Source organism: Bos grunniens, chromosome 13 (genome assembly GCF_055505025.1).
Source record: "Bos grunniens cultivar Pamir isolate PY7600 chromosome 13, Bosgru_T2T1.0, whole genome shotgun sequence".
Classification (NCBI taxonomy): Eukaryota; Metazoa; Chordata; class Mammalia; order Artiodactyla; family Bovidae; genus Bos; species Bos grunniens.
Genome location: NC_141177.1, coordinates 18,743,065 through 18,764,570, shown reverse-complemented (window position 1 = coordinate 18,764,570; position 21,506 = coordinate 18,743,065). Strand labels below are relative to the sequence as shown.

General features: G+C 50.3%; 2 protein-coding genes across 2 annotated transcripts in view; one reads left to right on the top strand and one right to left on the bottom strand.

Moving 5' to 3' along the window:
- LOC147360324 (fer-1-like protein 4) overlaps positions 1–21,506 on the bottom strand; it is a 46,618-nt gene that overhangs the window by 19,669 nt on the left and 5,443 nt on the right. The window contains 25 exon segments of the mRNA XM_086331256.1: positions 6–106; positions 919–961; positions 1,811–1,942; positions 2,031–2,086; positions 2,232–2,427; positions 6,122–6,283; positions 6,370–6,486; positions 6,932–7,105; positions 7,231–7,365; positions 7,595–7,719; positions 7,868–8,021; positions 9,187–9,339; positions 11,146–11,262; positions 11,336–11,423; positions 16,988–17,088; positions 17,470–17,590; positions 17,685–17,862; positions 18,049–18,157; positions 18,538–18,899; positions 19,762–19,948; positions 20,034–20,217; positions 20,338–20,497; positions 20,757–20,841; positions 20,921–20,983; positions 21,269–21,400. Coding sequence (XP_086187382.1) covers positions 6–106; positions 919–961; positions 1,811–1,942; positions 2,031–2,086; positions 2,232–2,427; positions 6,122–6,283; positions 6,370–6,486; positions 6,932–7,105; positions 7,231–7,365; positions 7,595–7,719; positions 7,868–8,021; positions 9,187–9,339; positions 11,146–11,262; positions 11,336–11,423; positions 16,988–17,088; positions 17,470–17,590; positions 17,685–17,862; positions 18,049–18,157; positions 18,538–18,899; positions 19,762–19,948; positions 20,034–20,217; positions 20,338–20,497; positions 20,757–20,841; positions 20,921–20,983; positions 21,269–21,400 — 3,435 coding nt within the window.
- Positions 103–9,091, top strand: LOC147360325 (uncharacterized). Its single transcript, XM_086332181.1, has 2 exons — positions 103–2,406; positions 6,088–9,091. The coding sequence occupies exon 1, from the start codon at positions 332–334 to the stop codon at positions 830–832; it is 501 nt and encodes a 166-aa protein (XP_086188307.1). The 5' UTR covers positions 103–331; the 3' UTR covers positions 833–2,406; positions 6,088–9,091.

The window sequence follows — 21,506 nt, the reverse complement described above, 5'->3', positions numbered from 1 at the left end:
GTTACCTTGAGAGTGGTGAGTGCTTTTTTCTGGGATACAAGGCCTTTGACTTCAGGCTCACTCTGGTCGTGGGCTTCCCCATCCACAGAAATGGGGTGAATCCCATCTGGGAATAGCAGAAATGCCCCATTAGAAACTGGTGTGGGGCTTCACTGGTGATCTAGTGGTTAAAAATCACCTGCCGATGCAGGGGCCACAGATCTGATCCCTAGTCCGGGAAGATCCCACGTGCCGTGGAGCAACTAAGCCCGTGCACCACAACCACTGAGCCTGCGCTCTAGAGCCTGCAAGTCACAACTACTGAGCCCCCACGCTGCAACTGCTGAAGTCCATGTGCCTAGAGCCCGCGCTCCATGAGAGGAGCCACCAGGATGAGAAGCCCGTGCTCCACGAGAGGAGCCACCAGGATGAGAAACCCGTGCTCCACGAGAGGAGCCACCAGGATGAGAAGCCCGTGCTCCACGAGAGGAGCCACCAGGATGAGAAGCCCATGCTCCACGAGAGGAGCCACCAGGATGAGAAGCCCGTGCTCCACGAGAGGAGCCACCAGGATGAGAAGCCCGTGCTCCACGAGAGGAGCCACCAGGATGAGAAGCCCGTGCTCCACGAGAGGAGCCACCAGGATGAGAAGCCCGTGCTCCACGAGAGGAGCCACCAGGATGAGAAGCCCGTGCTCCACGAGAGGAGCCACCAGGATGAGAAGCCCGTGCTCCACGAGAGGAGCCACCAGGATGAGAAGCCCGTGCTCCACGAGAAAGAGGAGCCCCCAGAAACTAGAGAAAGCCTTGCACACAGCAACGAAGGCCCAGCACAGCCGAAAATAAATAAATAAATCTTAAAAAGAGAGAAAGAAAGAAGCATGGTGTTGGGAAAGGGAGGGAGACAGAAAGAGGAAAAGGGAGAAAGCCCATCTCTTACCTGAATCCCCAGGGTCATCCATTTCATCCTCATCAAAGTTGGCCTGAAATCAATGGGCAGGTCAGAGATCCTTCCCTTCCTTTCACCTCCTTCATCTACCCCTTCCCCAGGATAGGGAGCTGGGAAACTTTAGTTCAAGTTCCAGCTGGGTAAGCCTACTTGTGTTTTCAAAGTGAAAGTGAAGTCGCTCAGTCATGTCCAACTCTTAGCGACCCCATGGACTACAGCCCACCAGGCCCTCCATCCATGGGATTTTCCAGGCAAGAGTACTGGAGTGGGGTGCCATTGCCTTCTCTGTTAACAGTGGCTAGGCATATTATATTTACTTGGAGCTGGTATACTGGTGACAGCCTTAGTGCCCTCGTGTTTCCAAAGCCTTAGTTTATCATGTAGTCCTGATATGTAACCATCAGTTACATGTGGAACTGCTGAGCACTTGAAATGTGGCTGGTCCAAACTGAGCTGTGCTCCAAGTGCAAACTACACACTGGATGTCAAAGACTAGTCTAAATTAAAACTGTAAATTATTTCATTATTAATTGTTTTTGATAGTTACTTCTTGAAATGCTATTGTAGATATACTAGGTTAATAAAGCATATTATTAAAAATCAACTTCAACTGGTTCCTTTCACTTTTTTAAATATGTGGCTGCTACAAAAGTTAAAATTGCATACGTGGCTCACATGATATTTCTGTTGGACAACACAGCTCTAGATAATGGAGTTAATAGTCCCCAACTTCTCAAACTGTGGTAAAGATGAGCAAAGATGGCTGTAACAGTTTTGAAAATCTGTAGAGCTCCATGTTTGATGAGATCCTTCTTCTTACCATTCAGCCTCCTCTGCCTCCAGCTCCACCACTCCCACCCCCAGAACCTTCCCCTGCTCCCACCTGGCCCTGGAGCTCCTGCAGTGATGCACAGTACTTGGACCACCAGTCAAGCTCTTCAGGCTCTGGGATGTCCTCCTCCAGCCCTGGGCCTCGATTCAGGAGGCCTCCCAGAGGCAGCTTCTTCAGAGGAGCCTGGGGGAGCAAGAACTCAGTGCCCCTAGCCCAGTACCACCCCAAGCCCTGCCAGCCCGTTCTTCATACATTCCCCCCACTCCATCACCTTCAGGAGCCGTCTGGGTGCCCTGTCGGCCTTGAAGGGGTCCAGGGACCTCTGTCCTGAGAGGGGACAAACGACACCAGGAGAAGGACAGGCAGGTAGAAATCAGACTCCATGTCCCACTGGAGGGTCTCCGGGAGCCATCTCAGCCAGGAATTAGATGAAGACTTCTGTCTGGTGGCCCCTAGGGGGAGAGCCCCTTACCTCGAGGTTCCTTGGGGACCAAGTCCCCTGTCTCGTCCTCTTCTTGCTCCTCAGGGGCATCCTCTTGACCCCGGAGAGTGAATCTCAGCATGTGGGGGACAACGTGGGACCCCACAAGCACTGTGCGGCCAAAGGCCCGGCGCTCGATCACCAGGACACTGAGAGGGGGCTGCAGGTAAGGCTGTTCCGGCAAGTCCTGGGGGTGGGAGAGGGGACCTGGATCTCCGCAGATTCGGGGAGGAGGAAAAGGCCGCAGCAGAGACAGGTGAGAAAACAAGGCAGCTAAATGTGTATTCGAAGTCCACAGCCCCACTGAGTCATCTGTGGTGAGTCACTGCCTTCCCAATCCACTCCCCAGCTAAAAAGGGGACACAGTCCTGGATTGGAAAGGCTATTGCATCACATGACATAACAGATACAAAAGTAATTTGGAGCCTACAAAGTGCTATCAGAAACATGAGGTTGTTGTTATTATTATGTAAAGGAGAAATATTCAGTTTGCTAATATAGACTTAGAACCATAAAAATTATATATACCCTTTAATCCAGAAATTCTATGTCTATCAGTGGATCCTGAGTGGGGAGGGGGAACACAGTTATAATACTGTATTGTTGGTTTTATTTTACATATATGTGACAATCACAGCACAAAAGAGAGAGAAATGGAGTTATAATTGAGCAAAGTATTTCTATTTTACTGAAACTAAATCAGTATTAATCTGAAACAGACAGTGAAAAATCAGTATGCATACTGTAATCCCTGGAGCAACTAAGTAAATATCAACTAAGGAATTAAAGTAGTATACTAACAAATGTCTATTTAATACAAAAGAAGACAGTAAAGGAGGAACAAAAAATAAATGAAATGTATAGAAAACAAATAGCAAAGTGGCAAATGTAAATCCAACCATATCGGTAATAACATTAAGGACTTCCAAGGAGAAAAGGAAAGATATAAACATCTGAATGCAGAGTTCCAAAGAATAGCAAGAAGAGACAAGAAAGCCTTCTTCAGCGATCAATGCAAAGAAATAGAGGAAAACAACAGAATGGGAAAGACTAGACATCTCTTCAAGAAAATCAGAGATACCAAGGGAACATTTCATGCAAAGATGGGCTCGATAAAGGACACAAATGGTATGGACCTAACAGAAGCAGAAGATATTAAGAAGAGATGGCAAGAATACACAGAAGAACTGTACAAAAAAGATCTTCACAATCCAGATAATCATGATGGTGTGATCACGGACCTAGAGCCAGACATCCTGGAATGTGAAGTCAAGTGGGCCTTAGAAAGCATCACTACGAACAAAGCTAGTGGAGGTGATAGAATTCCAGTTGAGCTATTCCAAATCCTGGAAGATGATGCTGTGAAAGTGCTGCACTCAATATGCCAGCAAATTTGGAAAACTCAGCAGTGGCCACAGGACTGGAAAAGGTCAGTTTTCATTCCAATCCCAAAGAAAGGCAATGCCAAAGAATGCTCAAACTACCGCACAATTGCACTCATCTCATATGCTAGTAAAGTAATGCTCAAAATTCTCCGAGCCAGGCTTCATCAATATGTGAACCGTGAACTTCCTGATGTTCAAGCTGGTTTTAGAAAAGGTAGAGGAACCAGAGATCAAATTGCCAACATCCACTGGATCATGGAAAAAGCAAGAGAGTTCCAGAAAAACATCTATTTCTGCTTTATTGACTATGCCAAAGCCTTTGACTGTGTGGATCACAATAAACTGTGGAAAATTCTGAAAGAGATGGGAATACCAGACCACCTGATCTGCCTCTTGAGAAATTTGTATGCAGGTCAGGAAGCAACAGTTAGAACTGGACATGTAACAACAGACTGGTTCCAATAGGAAAAGGAGTATGTCAAGGCTGTATATTGTCACCCTGTATATTTAACTTATATGCAGAGTACATCATGAGAAATGCTGGACTGGAAGAAGCACAAGCTGGAATCAAGATTTCTGGGAGAAATATCAATAACCTCAGATATGCAGATGACACCACCCTTATGGCAGAAAGTGAAGAGGAATTCAAAAGCCTCTTGATGAAAGTGAAAGTGGAGAGTGAAAAAGTTGGCTTAAAGTTCAACATTCAGAAAACGAAGATCATGGCATCCAGTCCCATCACTTCATGGGAAATAGATGAGGAAACAGTGGAAACAGTGTCAGACTTTATTTTTCTGGGCTCCAAAATCACTGCAGATGGTGATTGCAGCCATGAAATTAAAAGACGCTTACTCCTTGGAAGGAAAGTTATGACCACGCTAGATAGCATATTAAAAAGCAGAGACATTACTTTGCCAACAAAGGTCCGTCTAGTCAAGGCTATGGTTTTTCCTGTGGTCATGTATGGATGTGAGAGTTGGACTGTGAAGAAGGCTGAGTGCCGAAGAATTGATGCTTTTGAAGTGTGGTGTTGGAGAAGACTCTTGCGAGTCCCTTGGACTGCAAGGAGATCCAACCAGTCCATTCTGAAGGAGATCAGCCCTGGGATTTCTTTGGAAGGAATGATGCTAAAGCTGAAACTCCAGTACTTTGGCCACCTCATGCGAAGAGTTGACTCATTGGAAAAGACTCTGATGCTGGGAGGGATTGGGGGCAGGAGGAGAAGGGGACGACAGAGGATGAGATGGCTGGATGGCATCACTGACTCGATGGACGTGAGTCTCAGTGAACTCCAGGAGTTGATGATGGACAGGGAGGCCTGGCGTGCTGCGATTCATGGGGTCGCAAAGAGTCAGACACGACTGAGCGACTGATCTGATCTGATCTGGTGACCCAGTGGTTAAGAATCCACCTGCTAATGCAGGGAACAAGGGTTCCTTTCCATCCCTTATCTGGGAAGATTCTCATGCCGTGGGGCATCTGAGCCTGTGTGCGGCAACTGCTGAAGCCCACGTGCCCTAGAGCCCGTTCTCTACAGTGAGCAAAGTCAGGGCAATGAGAAGCCCAGTCACCACAACTAGAGAGTAGCCACTGCTCGCTGCAACGAGAGAAAAGCCTGCTCACAGCAACGAAGACCCAGTGCACCTGAAAATAAATAAATAAATATTAAAGAGCCCTTTTTTCATTGGCTCCTCATAACACACTTCTGTCCCTTTTTCAAACAAACAAGCAGACAAAGTAAAGCTCAAATCAGACAAGTGATTTGACAAGCACTTAAGTGACACTGCCAGAATTTGACTCCAAGCCCACACTACAGTATGGTAATTATAAATTAAACAAAGAATGTATTTATCTTTCTAACTCCCTGGTGTCTCAGTTTCCTTCAGACTCACACATGACTTTTGGCTAATCCACTCAATCAATAGAGCCAATAGAGCATCACCAGTTCATGGATTAATCCAGGGATCGGCTAATCATTGCCTGCAAACCAAGTCTAGCCTGTTGCCAGTTTTTATAAGCCAAGTTTTCTTGGAACAGTCATACTCATTCATTTCCTTGTTTCTTAAGACTGTGTATAAAAGCAGAGTTGAATAATTGCAACTGAGACTGTATAGCCCACAAAGCCTAAAATCTTCACTAACTTGCCGTTTATAGAGGAGCTTCCCTGGTGGCTCGGTGGTAAAGAATCCACCAGCAATGCAGGAGACACAGGAAATGTAGATTCAACCCCTGGGTTGGGAAGATCCCTTTGAGGAGGAAATGGCAAACCACTCCAGTATTCTTGCCCGAAAAATTCCATGGACAGAGGAGCCTGGCAGGCTACAGTCCGTGGGGTCACAAAAGAGTCAAACACAATTGAGCAATTGAGTACACACACCCTTATAGAAAGTCTGGTGACCCCTGGGTTAATCTAGTATAACCAGCCAGGAATGCACCATCTCACTGCCTATTCCATTTCCCAGCCCAGCACTTCTTGGCCCCAGCCCATGTCCTCACCACCGTCAGATGCTTGACGAGCTCAGTGAAATTGGGATTCTCACGGTAACTGGCCAGGACCTCAGACTCCACTCGCCGACCCGCCACCTCCAGCACAACCTGGGACCGCTCCACCTCGAACAGATGCACGCGGCCAAGGCCCCTGAGACCCCAGAACAGTACCTGAAGTTGGGAAGGGGAAGATTCAGGGGCCTGTACCTCACTGAAGGACACCCAGACGGGGGGAAGGCAGGTAGTGAGTTCACTACCTCAACGCGGAATTCCCTGAGCACCGGGTGCACATGGGGTGGCAAGGACAGGCATCCAGAGAAGGGCTCAGCCAGGAGGCTCAGGTCCTGGGGCTCCACATAGCTGGGCACTGAGGGCTGCAGGGAGGTGAGATCAGAGCTCAGAGAGGAATCGGGCAGGAGGAGGGCAAGTCTGGACTCAGGGTAAAGACATGGAGGACTGCTGGTGAGATATAAATCCAGAGGAACCTGGCAAGGCTAGATTGGCAGGAGGGGGTTGTGTCAGGAACAGCCATGTACAGGGAGAGGATGGGTGTCTGAGCAAGGGGATCGACCCATAGCCTGGGTCCTCTGGGGTTGGAGGCCTGGCAAGGTGAACCGAGGGAAGGTCTACTTCGAGTATTCCCTGGAGTCTGGAGGTGCAGTGAGGTGGCCCCAGGACAGACCTGCAGCCCGCATTCTCTGGGGGTACAGAAGTTGGAGGAGTAACCCTGGGATGTGCCCACATTCCCAGAGCGAGAGGACCTGGAGGAATTGCAGGAGTGGTCCACGGGGTGTCCCAACTAGACCCCAGCACTCTGACCTCAAGCCCGCTACTATAGTCCAGTTCAATGAGCTCAAAGGTGGTGATGAGCTCCCCCGCTGCCCGGGGCCCCTTCCTCAGGGGGAAGAACTGCAGTTCAGGATGTTGGTAAGGGTCCTCCATCAACTTCACCCTCGGGGCGGCCAGCGCCCTGCCCAGGAACACATCGGGGCCCTGCGGGGAGCAGAGCAGTGAAGACAAAAGTAGAAGAGGCTCAGGAACCCCGGGAGGGTGCATCGAGACGAGGAGAGGAGGATCCTTGGGGGTGGGAACCCAGGTGGGGCCCAGGTCACACTCACGAACTTATTGTGGTCAAAGACATTGACGATCACCAGCGGGGGCTCATCCTGCAGGTGCTCCCTCCTCCCGTCCATGATCAGTTGATCAAATACCAAGAGCTCATTCCACAGAGGGCTCAGCATCTGCTCCAGGACCTTGACGGCCGTGCAGGAAGGGAGGTAACAGCAGGTAGTATCAGGAGAACCCATCACCCCTAAGACCCCCTGGTTCTACACCACCCCCTAAATCAGGGCGATCTGATCCAACATCCCATCCTGAAAATAGAGGGCAGAAGAGAGACTGGGAGCCTTGGAAGAAACTCAGTTCCCACCCACCTTGTCTCCCAGTGCCCCTCCACCACCCACCTCCCAGCCCAGCCCTCACCCGCGTGGTCTGGCACTGCGTAGAGATGAGGACTCGAGCAAAGGGGTCCGAGAGCCCACTGTCATCTGCTGCCAGCACCCCTCGGGCCTGGTACAAGTGGGCCCGGAGCTGGAAGTAGCTGAAGTCTGGGGTGGAGGGAAAGAAGGGGCAGTGTGAGCTCAGGGACCACTGGAGTCCCTGACCTCAGACCCCTCCGAATCCCCAGCTAAGCATCTAGCCCCACACCTGAGGCAGATGGAGAGCCAGCCCGCCCACCTCACAGCCTGCACTCACCGTCCTGGTACAGGCTGTGGGGCAGCCCAGCTGAGGGCTCAGGCAGCAGGTCCCCGGGGAGCTCTGCAGTGCAGGCCTTGGCTTGCTTGCCCAGCCCCAGCCACAGGAAGAGCTCCAGCTTGGCACAGACCTCACCAGGGGCTGCCCCTGGTGCCTGTTGTGGGAGGAGCCATGTTAGGGCCCCACCTCTTACTACCCCTGCGAGACCAATCATCTTGCTCCTCCAAGGCAGGGCTCTGCTCTCTGTATCACCAGATCCCTAATCCAAACAGCACTCCCATGGAGGGGACATGGGTTCGATCCCTGGTCAGGAACCTAAGATCCTACTTGCCTGGCAGCATGGCCACAATAAAAACCAAACAAAAAAACAAACAGCACTCCCTGTACCTGACCCTCTTCATGCCCTCCACCTGAGACTCCATTATCCTTAATTTCCATTCCTTGTCCCCCCTGCGCCAACACTGCCCCACCTATGCCCCAAACCTCAGACCCCAAACCATGCTCTGAGTTCTGCACTCTGCTACCCCACACTCAGCCCTGTGTCCCCTCATTCCCAGCACATGAGATTCCCTGTCCCTTACCCAGAGGTCACAACTCACCACCAGGGACCCCTGCTGGTGTCTGTCCCAAGGACGCCTCATTTAGAAATACTCTACCCCACATCAGCTGGACTTATCAGCAACCAGTCCCATTTTCATAACCCAGCCCATCTGTCAGAGCCTAGTCTGGGCAAGTTCATGCTCAGAGCCAGGGCAAGTTCATGCTCAGAGATGACAAGATCTGCTGTTTATCTCACATCAAAGCTCACCTGGGTAAAGGCACAATTTCCTTTTGGCATTTTAGATAATTAAGAGTTTGGTATCCTTTTTTAAGTTTTTTTGCCAATGGCACAACATGTGATATACTTTATTTTTAATAATAATAAATTTCTAATGGAAACATTTTAATTTGTTAAAAGTTTAAAAATCAAATAAAAATTTTTAATTAGAATTTTTGACTTAAAAAATTTTAATTAGAATTTTTGACTAAAAAATTTTAATTAAAAAAATTTTAAAAATTAAATAAAGAGTTTTAAGGGAATTCCCTGGCCATTCAGTGGTTAGGCCTCAGCACTTTCACTGCCAAGGACACGAGTTGGATCACCGGTCGGGGAACTAAGATCCCACAGGCAACATGGTGAAGCCAACAATTATAAATAAAAAAATAAAGAGTTTGGGACTCCTACTGTGCACCGTGTGGCTCCACCCCAACGCCTGTGCCACCCTAAGAGCCTCACCCCACTCCAATCCCCAGCACCCTCACCCCCCAGGACCCCTCACTGTGAGCAGCAGGCTCTGGATCTTCCCACAGTCCCGGCCCCGTTCCTCCTCCACCACAGAGAACAGCACATCCTGGGCAGGAATCTGGGCCCAGGCCACACAGCGCCGCCCACTGAGCATCCAGAGCAGCACATCCGGGAGGGGCGGCTGGGGCTGCAGGCAGAGAACTGGGTTACAGCAGCGAGCTTGGAGTTGAGACCACCTGCTCCCGCAGCTTCCACTGGACGGACGGGCCAGATGTCCACCTCCAGCCCTGACCTCTCCCCAGACTGCAGGTCCATCTGGCCACCTACGTCCTGGACATCTCTCCCCTGGATGCCATACCCCTACAGGCCTGACTTTTTTTTTCCTGGTCTCTCTATTTATTTTTTAAATTATGTTAAAATACACAAAACATGGGCTTCCCTGGTGGCTCAGGCAGAAAAGAATCTTCTTGCAGTGCAGGAGACCCAGGTTCAATCTCTGGGTTGGGCAGATCCCCTGGAGGAGGGAATGGCAACCCTCTCCAGTATTCCTGCCTGGAGAATTCCATGGACAGAGGAGCCTGGTGAGCTACAGTCATGGGGTTGCAAAGAGTCAGACACGACTGAGCAGCTAACACTCCACACTTTCACTCACACATAATGTAAAATTTCCCATCTCAGCCACTGTTAAGTGTACAGCTAGGCAGGACATTCACATTGTCGTGAGACTATCACTGTTGCCCACCTCCAGAAGCTTCTTCAACTTTCTTCATCAGTAGGACCGACACTCTGTAGCCATTAAACACTAACTTCCCATTTTCCCCTCCCAGCCCTGACAATAACTATCTTACTATCTCTCTATGAATTTGACTATTCTAGGTACCTCATATCAGTGGAATCATATGTATTTGCCCTTTTCTGATTGGCTTTTTTTCATTTATCATAAAGTCTTCAAGGTTCACCATGTTGGAGCATGGGTTAGCTTGATTTCCTTAGTTTTCCCTCCTCCCAGCCTGATTTCTCTGCAGTGATCCTCACCTCTCCTTCCACCACTCTGCTTTCCAGCTGTCCCTTTGCACATGTTCTTTATTCTTTCATACTTGCCAAACTCCAACATGCCCTTCGAGATCTGAGACCAAGGACTTCCCTGGTGGTCCAATATTTAAGCATCCTCCTGCCAATGCAGGAGATATTGGTTCTATCCCTAGGTTGGGAAGATCCCACATGCCAAGGAGTAACTAAGCCCATGTGCCGTAACTTCTGAGCCCACACTTCATGCTCCATAACAAGAGAAGCCACCGCAATGAGAAACGCATGCACTGCAACTAGAGAAAGCTGATATGCAGCAACAAAGATCCAGCCCAGCCATAAACAAATACATAAATATGATTTTTTGAAAAAAACAAAACCTGAGACCAATATCCAGCTCCTCACTCATTGACCCTAAGGACATATTGGTTCTGGTGGTCAAAACTTTCTGTGCCTTTGGAATGACTGAGCTTCAGAGTGGAGCAGAAATGGCTTTGAAGTCTAACTCTGCCACTTAATCAGCCATGACATGGTGGATCCGTCACTTTCCTTCTCTAAGCCTTAGTGTCTGCGCTTGTCAAATGAGGTACGTCTTCCCAAGGTTGTTGAATTACATAGGATAACACATGCAGATACTCAGCAAAGGAAACTTTCTCAAAATGTGAACTTCCTTTACCCTTCCCATGTGTTGTGTTCAGAGCTTCGGACCAGGGAAGTCATGCCAAGGAGTGTACTCTCAAATTTTCTTCCGAAGAGATCCTGACTGTTCCCTGCATCCCTGCTGGGTCCCAGAATGTACAGTACCCTTAGCTGCTCCAAATGGAACTTGGTCCTCTATTCAGAGCAACGGATCCTATGGCCGGGCATGGATCCACAGGACTAATATTAGGTCAGTCCTACCCAAAGGCCCTGGTAGGCTTAGGAGAAAGGGTATTCAGGGTGGAAAAATGGATGCATAAGGCATTACCTCCTGGGCCAGGAAGCGCAATTTCACCAGGAGCTTCTTGGCCAGTGCCACTTTCTCTGGCACGTTTCTCTGCCTCAGGCCCCGTAGGAGCCGCAATCCTTGCTTTGCCAACAGGTTCTGAAAAGTCAGGAAGAGAACATGAGTGGCGGGTCTCTGCTGGGTGCCCCTGATCCCCTTCCCCAGATCGTACCAGGCTATACACCAGCAGTTTCCCTCGGCATCGGTCCAGGGCGTTGGGCCGGGTCATCGTCCTGCGCTCAGCACCGTGGCAAAACTGTCTGCGTGAGCAGGGGCAGGCGTGGCAGGTGGGAACACCGTCCGTTAGGGGCCACCTTCCTCAGAGCAGGCCTCCCACACCAGCCTCCCTCACAGCTCCTCTCAGTCTTGTTCACAAACAGGCATCCTTGGGGCTTCCCTGGTGGTCCAGCGGTTAAGAATCCGCCTTGTAATTTTAGGGACGTGGGTTCCATCCCTGGTCTGGGAAGATCCCACCACGTGCCATGGAACAACTAAGCCTGTGCGCCACAACTACTACTGAAGCAGTGCTCTAGAGCCCACAAGCTGCAACCACTGAGGCCCCCAGAACCCATGCTCTGCAGCAAGAGAAGCTGCAACAGTGAGAAGCCTGCACGCCGCAACCAGAGCCAGGACGATCCACCACAGCCAAACAATAAAATAATCTTTAAAAAAGAAAAATAACAGCCCTGGGGCAACCCAGAGGGATGGGTGGGGAGGGAGGTGGGAGGGGGGTTCAGGATGGGGGGATGCATGCACCCGAGGCTGATTCATGGGGATATATGGCAAAAACCACCACAAGATTGTAAAGTAATTATCCTCCAATTAAATTAATTTTTTAAAAAGTAAAAAATAACAGGCATCCTTCCTCAGTTAAGGATGCCTTCTGTATTTGGACCATTTCCCAACTCATCAAGGCCAGCATCACTCTGGAGCCCTAGAATGTACTAGAAATTAACTATTTACTGCCCTGGCTACTCAGTGTAGCCCAGGCCCAACAGGACTGGTATGACTTAGTTAGAACACAGAATCTCAGCCCCACCCTGACCTTCTCTGTCAGAAATCTGCATGTTTATACTCGGAGGATTCAAGTGCATATTAAAGGCTCACGTGGGCTGTACTTGACAGTTCCAACATGGACTAAAGATAGTTCCGACAATGCATGCCCAAACCAAGGGCACGAGTTCCAGTGACTGCCCCGCCCTATCCGTCTAAAAGCAAACCCTGCTTCACTTCCAAACTTCCAAGTCTCCTTCACTGCTCTTTCTCTCACGCACATTCCACATCAACCCATCAGCATATCACTTCCTGTTCAGTTGCTGTCGTGTCTGACTCTGAGATCTAATGAACATGTCATATCACTTAGCATATCACTTAGGCTCTATTTTCAAAATGCACTCAGAGTCTGACCACTTTCCTCCTTTTCCAGGCCCACCCAGGTCTAAGCCACCATCGCTTCTCACCAAGATTATTGCAAGAGCCACCTGGCTGTTCCCACTTCTTCCACTCTTACCCTCGGGCCTACAGAATGTTCTCAATACAGCGTCCAAAATGAGTTATCCAATGCTTTTCAGACCATTTCACTCCTCCCCAGAAGTTTCTCATCTCAGAGTTAAAAACAAAAGACTTAAAATGGTCTTAATGGGGAGATTTCCCTGGTGGTCCAGTGACTGAGACTTGGTGCTTCCGATGCAGAGGCCCCGGGTTCAATCCCTGGTCAGGGAACTCGATCCCACCTGCTGCAGCTAGGAGTTCCCATGCCACAACTAAAGACCCCATAAGCCAAATGAGGACAGAAGATCCCACAGGCCTACTAAGACCTGGTGAAGCAAAATAAACACATAAAAATATTTTTTAAATGGCCTAAAAGGCCCTACATGCTCTATTTCTCTTTAGTTCCCTGTCTTCATCAAATATTACTCTCCCCTCAAGCTCAGCCCTACAGTCACCCTGGCCTTTTTGCTCCTCCTTGAATACCCCAAGCCTGTGACCTCACGGCCTCTTATCAGCTGCTCCCTATGCTGCAATGTTTCGCCCTAGACCTTTCCATAGCTCATTCTCCCCTTCTTTGTTAAGGCTTTGCTCAAATACCTCTTCACAGACCTTCCCTGGTCATCCCATCTCAACAACCCCTCCCACTTTCTCCATCTTCATCTCTGCTTTTTCTGTCTCTCTAAACAGAATGTTAGCTATGGCAGGGACTTCATTTTGATTACCACTGTATCCTCAGGGCCTGGCACCTAATAGATGCTCAAAAGACACTTGTTGGGTTAAGTAAAATGATTTTAATCCATGGAATTTGGGCCCCTTTTTGACCCCTCAATGATTTCTTAACTTTTTATTGTGGAAATTTAAATATATATACATATTATATATATATATATAAAATAAGTGACTCCAAGGATTTTTCACCTAATACTGCTCCCAGAGCTTATCTTTTTAACTTATAATGCTCTTTACTCCAAGACTTCTACTGACAGACACAATTTGACTGACAAGGGTCAAAACTGCACCTGCCTCTTGAGAAACCCATATGCAGGTGAGGAAGCAACAGTTAGAACTGGACATGGAACAACAGATTGGTTCCAAATAGGAAAAGGAGTACGTCAAGGCTGTATATTGTCACCCTGCTTATTTAACTTATATGCAGAGTACATCATGAGAAATGCTGTGCTGGAGGAAGCACAAGCTGGAATCAAGATTGCCGGGAGAAATATCAATAACCTCAGATATGCGGATGACACCACCCTTATGGAAGTAAGTGAAGAAGAACTAAAGAGCCTCTTGATGAAAGTGAAAGAAGAGAGTGAAAAAGTTGGCTTAAAGCTCAACATTCAGAAAACTAAGATGATGGCATCTGGTCCCATCACTTCATGGCAAATAGATGGGAAAACAGTGGAAACAGTGGCTGACTTTATTTTGGGGGGCTCCAAAATCACTGCAGATGGTGATTGCAGCCATGAAATTAAAAGACACTTACTCTTTGGAAGGAAAGTTATGACCAACCTAGACAGCATACTAAAAAGCAGAGACATTATTTTGTCAACAAAGGTCTGTCTAGTCAAGGCTATGGTTTTTCCAGTGGTCATGTATGGATGTGAAAGTTGGACTATAAAGAAAGCTGAGCACTGAAGATTTGATGCTTTTGAACTGTGGTGTTGGAGAAGACTCTTGAGTCCCTTGGACAGGAAGGAGATCCAACCAGTCCATCCTAAAGGAGATCAGTCCTGGGTGTTCATTGGAAGGACTGATGTTGAAGCTGAAACTCCAATACTTTGGTCACCTGATTCGGAGAGCTGACTCATTTGAAAAGACCCTGATGCCGGGAAAGATTGAGGGCAGGAGAAGAAGGGGACGACAGAGGATGAGATGGTTGGATGTCATCACCGACTCAATGGACATGGCTTTGGGTGGACTCCGGGAGTTGGTGATGGACAGGGAGGCCTAGCGTGCTGCAGTTTATGGGGTCTCAAAGATTTGGACAAGACTGAGCGACTGAAATGAACTGAACTGAACTGTATAATTTTTAAAACTTCACTTATTAACATTGCTATTGATTAAAAATTGACAAGAGAAAAATATATTCTTAATAAGATTTAGATCCACAAAATTGGATTCAGGAAAATTAGATGTGATAGAAATAACAGCAGCATACACACACACAAAACCACACTGGAAAAGCTATAAAAAGTGAAATATTATATGAGTAAATCTTTCATTGAAATTTCCCTGCTAAAGAATAATTTTAGTAATAAGATAACTAGGACTTCCTTTGTGGCTCAGATGGTAAAGAATCCTCCTGCAATGCAGGAGGAAATGGTAACCCTCTCCAGTATTCTTGCCTGGAGAATTCCATGGACAGAGGAGCCTGGCAGGCTACAGTTCCATGGAGTCACAAAGAATCAGACACGACTAAGCAATTAAAACTTTCAAAAAAATAAATCAGTGAAGTGAAAATGGAAATAGTTTCATTGCATCATATAAAAAAATCAAGCAAGTAATTAAACTGGATTAAATATGGTTGCTCTTTTGGAGACATAGAGAACATAGACAGAGAAGAGAGCCTTACAGTGAAGCCCAGGGACACAGTATATGAAATTTGTAACATTCAGAGGTCAAGAAGATAGGGAACCAGCAAAAGAGATGAGAAAGAATGGCCAGGGAAGCCCAAGGAAAACCAGGGACATGGAAGTCAACAGGAGAGTCTTTCAAGAAGGAGGGTGGGGTCAACTGTGTTCACCTCAGTGTTTCACTGAACTGAAAGGTTGATTGAGATAAAGAAAGAAAAGTAACCACCAATAACCAAGTTTAGCTGAGTTCTCCTCTTCCTCCCTCCCTCTAAATGCTGGAGCTTGCCAGGTCCCTGGAATTTTCTTTTTCCCTTTTTTTGCTCTCTAGATGATCTTATCCAGTCCCATCTCTGTATTAACACCTCCCAATTTTACATTTTAAGCTTTGAACTCTCCCTAGAGCTCAGTTCAGTTCAGTCGCTCAGTCGTGTCTGACTCTTTGTGACCCCATGAATTGCGGAACGCCAGGCCTCCCTGTCCATCACCAACTCCCGGAGTTCACTCAAACTCATGTCCATTGAGTCGGTGATGCCATCCAGCCATCTCATCCTCTGTCGTCCCGTTCTCCTCCTGCCCCCAATCCCTCCCAGCATCAGAGTCTTTTCCAATGAGTCAACTCTTCCCATGAGGTGGCCAAAGTACTGGAGTTTCAGCTTCAGCATCATTCCTTCCAAAGAACACCCAGGGCTGATCTCCTTTAGAATGGAGAGTCTTGCAGTCCAAGGGACTCTCAAGAGTCTTCTCCAACACCACACTTCAAAAGCATCAATTCTTTGGCGCTCAGCCTTCTTCACAGTCCAACTCTCACATCCATACATGACCACAGGAAAAACCATAGCCTTGACTAGATGGACCTTTGTTGGCAAAGTGATGTCTCTGCTTTTGAATATGCTATCTAGGTTGGACATAACTTTCCTTCCAAGGAGTAAGTGTCTTTTAATTTCATGGCTGCAGTCACCATCTGCAGTGATTTTGGAGCCCCCAAAAATAATGTCTGACACTGTTTCCACTGTTTCCCATCTATTTCCCATGAAGTGATGGGACTGGATGCCATGATCTTTGTTTTCTGAATGTTGAGCTTTAAGCCAACTTTTTCACTCTCCACTTTCACTTTCATCAAGAGGCTTTTTAGTTCCTCTTCACAGAGTTAACAAGTCCCAAAATGAGCTTATGATATTCCCTCCCCTCCCACCATAACTTCTCTCCTCTCGTTTTCCATAGCTCAGTAAATGGCACCATCTACATAGTTATTCAAGTCAAAATCGTAGGAGTCATTCATAACTCCTCTCTGCACATTTCCCAAGTCCCCTAAGACTATTCATTAGTGAGTCTTGAGATGTCACTTTCACAGACCTACACTGCCTTTGAATCCAGTCCCGTCACTCTGTGTCCATCCTAGATTCAATTCAACCATCACCTCAGTTATTACCTCTGCTTCCTCTCATATCATCCCTCCCCCACTGATCCTTTTTAGGGATAGGTTAGAGTACATCCCTTTTCTTTTCAAAATCTTCAGTGGCTCCTCATCTGAGGAACTGGAAGGTGTGTGGAGATTAGAGGAGAGGAGGAAAGAGTTTATTGAAGGGGAGTGGCCTAACACCCAATAATTTCCATCAAGTTCCCTCCACAATCATCTCCTCACTCTCCTGTAAAGTGCTGATCAGACTGCAGCATCCAGGGCCCTTGGGTCCAGACAGCTATCATGGGTTTCCCTTACCCTAGAGTCTGCAGCAAGGAAGGGGAGGCTCTCCGCTCACCTGCTGCCTACCACCAGCTCTTCCAGTGCCTGCTTCAGCCGTGTGCAGGCCCCAGGTCCTGGCCGGCGCTGCAGAGTCTCAACCTCCTGCAACCCCTGGTCCTGTGCCAAAGGGAGAGGGTCAGCCTCCACCTCCTTTAGACCACACCCTCATCCCAAGGCCCCGCCCACTCATGACTTCCTCTTGGCCCCACCCTTCTTTGACGCCAACTAATTCTGGGTTCAGTTTCTCAAGCCCTGGGCTGGCTCCATGGCTGTGAGTCCAGGCCCCAGGAGCTCTACTCTTGTTCTTCCTGGGTCCAACGTTCTGAATTCCAGCCCTCCCACAGTTTCTGGCCTTCTCAGCTCTCCCGGAAGCTTGCACCTGATGAGGTGTTGGGTAACCCTGCTGCTTTACCCATCTGCTCCCCCTTCACAGGTCAGGGTGTCCGGAATGCCCCCTCTATCCTGGCCTCGCCCTGTGAGCACCCGCCTTGCTCTCACCAGCCTCTCGGCCACTCTCCGCACACAGTTACTGCTCTGCAGGCGCCACAAGTGATTCTCCCAGCGGCTCCACACGCACACACAAGGCTTGTGGTGACGTAGGGGCAAGCAGAAGTAAGGCCTGGGCACATGCAGAGGAGCAGAGTCTGTAACGGGCAGTCCTGGGCCGCTGGGAATCCCCCAACGCCTTCCTTCCAGCCACCGGGAGCACTCACCCACTGCCATCCATGGGCTCAGGCCGCTGAGCTGGGGTTCCCAGCTCCTCCTCCTCCTCCACTGGCCCGACTCCCATGTCTGACTCCAGCAGGAGCTGTTTCTCCCCTTCTGTGTCCTCTGCTTCCTCCCCCACCCTGGATCCTTGGCTCAACTGCTCCTTTCTGTGACCTGCATCACCTGCCGGGAGCCACAAGGGTCAGTGGGCACCAGCCTGAGGGTTCCCTCCCTCAATCTTTGTCTCAGTAGTTAAGTCAGAGCCCACCCCTTACTGAAGGTCAACTGTTCCTTCCAGTGGCCTAAGTCTGGAACAAGAGTGACCACCCTCAAACCCACTGCCCTTAGGGCTTTGGTTAGGTCTCACACCGATGGAGATCTCAAAGCTGATGGGCTGGGCAGCCATGGCCGGGTCGATCATGGTGGCCTCGAAGAGCACAGGGAAGAGCAGGAAATCTTCACAGGGCGCCAGGGCATTCTGGAAAAGGCGGGTCAGGATGGAGTCAGCCCCCACCCTCCCAGTTTGCAGCCTGGACTATGCTTGGTCACAATGCCCACAGAAGGACATGCAATGAAGGCCTAGAAGATTCGCTGCTGGCGTCCTGCCTCCCTCTGCCCCTTGTTGTCCCAGTTCTTCGGACCTGGGACTTGGTTCTCTCTGGTTCATCTCTGAGTCGTCACCCTCCTCTTTCCCTGTGTGTAATATACATAGGGGCACATGTGTACACACAGTGCAGTCTTCACCCAGGTCACCAAGTTGAGACACCCCCCTGCCCCAGTGTTTAAAGCCTGGGAGCCGGGTACACACTCCAGAACTGAGAATGTGTACCCGGCCCCCTTACTAAACTTCAGCCCCACCTCTGGCAGCAGCAGCAATTCCTCCACTTCCACCTCCATGGCACTAGGAATCTCAGGTGCATCAACACTGGAGCTGGCATCCGGGTGCGGCTGTATCCCTGCAGGAATCTGGCCACGCCTGGCTTTCTTCTTCTTCTTTCCTGTGAGCCGAGACAACCTGGACACCTGTGGGGCCTGGGGAGGCTCGGGTTCAGCTCTCCCTTCCAACACTTCCATGGACACGGCCACCAGCAGTCGGCCTCGAAAACAAATGCCTTGGCCAATGCCTTCATTGAGATTCTGAAGACCATCCCGGAGACCCGTACTGGGGGGTGAGCCATAGAGAGGTACCCAGGCCGGGCCGAAGGTGGGGTTAAACCCCGCTGTGGGGAAATGAAGGGGACAAAAACAGTGTTTTGGAGGGAAGTGTGGAGCAGGTGGGTACTAGTCTATGCTAAGGAAGAGGGGTGTCAGATTGAACCTCTGGACCTCTGGAAGGAAAGCCTTCGAACAGTTAGGGCCCAAGAGCTAAGGACCAAGACCTGGGAGAACTAGTTTTTAAAAACAACTATTATTTAGTCGTTTGCTTTTGGCTGCACTGGATCTTTGTTGCTGCCTACAGCCTTTCTCTAATTGCGGTGCTCTGGCTTCTCATTAGCGTAGCTTCTCTTCAGAGCACAGGCTCTAGGGCGTGGGCTTCAGTAGTTGTGGAGCATCGGCTTAGTTGCCCCGGGTATGCGGAATCTTCCCGGACCAGGGACTGAACCCGTGTCCCCTGCATGGGCAGGAGGATTCCCAACCACTGGACCACCAGGGAAGTGCCCTGGGAGCAGTTCAACAGGAAAGATGCCCTGGGGGCGGAGCCAAAGACCTGGAGGTGGAGTCAGCATTGGGGTGGAGCTACGGGTGACCCGGTAGGGGTCCGGAGTAAACGGTTAATGTGGTCAGGGCTTGTTTTCCTGCAGGTCAATCTGTAAGAAGAACTGGGCTGCAGGGATTACTGGATATTCAGCTGTAATTAGGATTCTTGTCAACAGAACCAAACCAAGTGTAGGGTCTGTAGTCTGCGGGCAACAAGTGGGACTGTGAAGGGAGGGGTCGGCTTGGAGCGATATAGTCACTTGGCATAGACCAGACTTTCTAAGCGGAGTTGGGTCGGGAGGATGGGGTTTGCCGTCGGGGGCGGGACCCTGGGCACACAGGGCCAGGGAGGAGGCGCGGCACGCGTCGGCAGGATGCACTTACCTGCGCGGCCGGAATGCGAGATCTGTGTCAGGTCCAGCACGTGCGTGGCGAGGGCCGCGTCGACGAGGGGCGCGTCGTCCCGTAGCTGCAGACTAAGGCCGCGCGTTAGCGGCGGGAAGAGCTCCACGAAGCTCAGCTGCTCGTTCTACTTGGGCGCAGTGGTCTCACTGCGTACCGAAGTCTCGCCCTGAGCATGCGGTGAAGACAGGCGGCGAGCGGTCTGTGCGGATCCCGGCCTGGGCCTCCGCTGAATGGGGACGGGAGGGACTTACCTGCTGCCCCAGGAAAGACACCCTCACGTAGGGGTCCACGGGGACGCGCTGGTCCAGCAGGGCATGGGCCAGGCTGCCCAGCAGCCCGGGGCGCAGCGCCGGAAGCCCCTCCGCGCGGTACACGCGCACTCGCAGGCGCGCCCACGGCCTCTCCGCTGGCACCCAACGCGGCAGCAACAGGTTCCTAGGGGAGCCGGGCGCTGAGGGGCCCAGAAGCCCTAGGCTCGGCCCCTTGCCTTTTCCGCATCCAGGAAGCCTCGCCCGGTCCTACTCTTCCCCCTCCCCACTCTCCACCCCAGCTCACTTCTCGATGTTCGAACTGTGGCCAGGGTCCGGGGGTGGGAGTGGAGGGGGCAGGTCCCCGCGCGCACTCAAGGACAAAGTGACCTTGACGAAGCCTTTGGTCCCGGCGCGGGTGTCCCGGGGGTCGTGCAGTGGGGCCCATTTCTGATAGAAGTGGCCATCTGGGGACAGAGGAGCGGGCCCAGGGGTCAGGGGGCCCGGCGGGATGCGCAGGGTGGTTGTGGAGGCTGGGATTAGAATGCTGGACAATAGCCTGGGTTCAAGTCTGGCTCAGGAGGGAGGAGCAGGAGTACATGCCAGTCAGACGTCGAAAGAGATAGCTGTCTTACAAGTTAGTACTCTGGGCTCGGTGGCCAGCGGGTCTGCTTCCTTTGTCCACGCAGAGGAGTTTCAGTGACAGGGGCAGGGGGTGTTCAGTACCTGGCTGTTCGAAGATCATGCCCAGGTCCATCCTGAAGGTGCCGATCCGAGTGGCCATAAAGGGAAGGGTCTGCGAATGAAAAGCCTGGGGAAAGGTGGCTTTAGACTGGATCTTCGGCATCTCTCCTTTTCTGACGGCAACCTCTCACCCCTAACCCTCTCACCGTGATCTCCAGGAGCCAGTTCTGGAGGTGAAGCCGGGTCTCGTGAAATTCAAACAAGAAGTACTGGGTTAAAGTGGGGAAGCAAGAGAATTGACAGCAGGTTATACGTGAAGGGTTCACACCCTCTGGCCCCTAGCCCTTGTAAAGAGAACGCCCTGTTTCCCCCTTCCCCACTCCACCCCAATTCGGTGACCATACCCCTTTGAACCCTTTCCAGCACCGAGCGCTTGGCCCCAGGCCAGCCAATAGGCTCATTTCCCCAGCCCCAGGCCACGTCCCCTCGGCTCACAGTTCTTCCCCTGGGTCCCGCCCACTCTCTCAGGCTCCTCCTTCCCTGGTTGCGCCCACCTCATTGTAGAAGGGGCAATTGGTGCCGCGCTGCGTGGCGGTCTTTCGGCGTTGCTCTCCAACGCGCACGGCCACATAAGGGTTAATGTTGACTCCCACCAGCTTCTGGGCCTCCAGCACCGTGACCCCGACCTGAAGGGTGAGGAAGGAAGAGGAAAGGAAGCCAACCTGCCATGGTTTGAGGGAAGAACGTGTGTGGAGAGCTGATGGTACTCCCCAAGGGTTTGGGCCTGGAGGG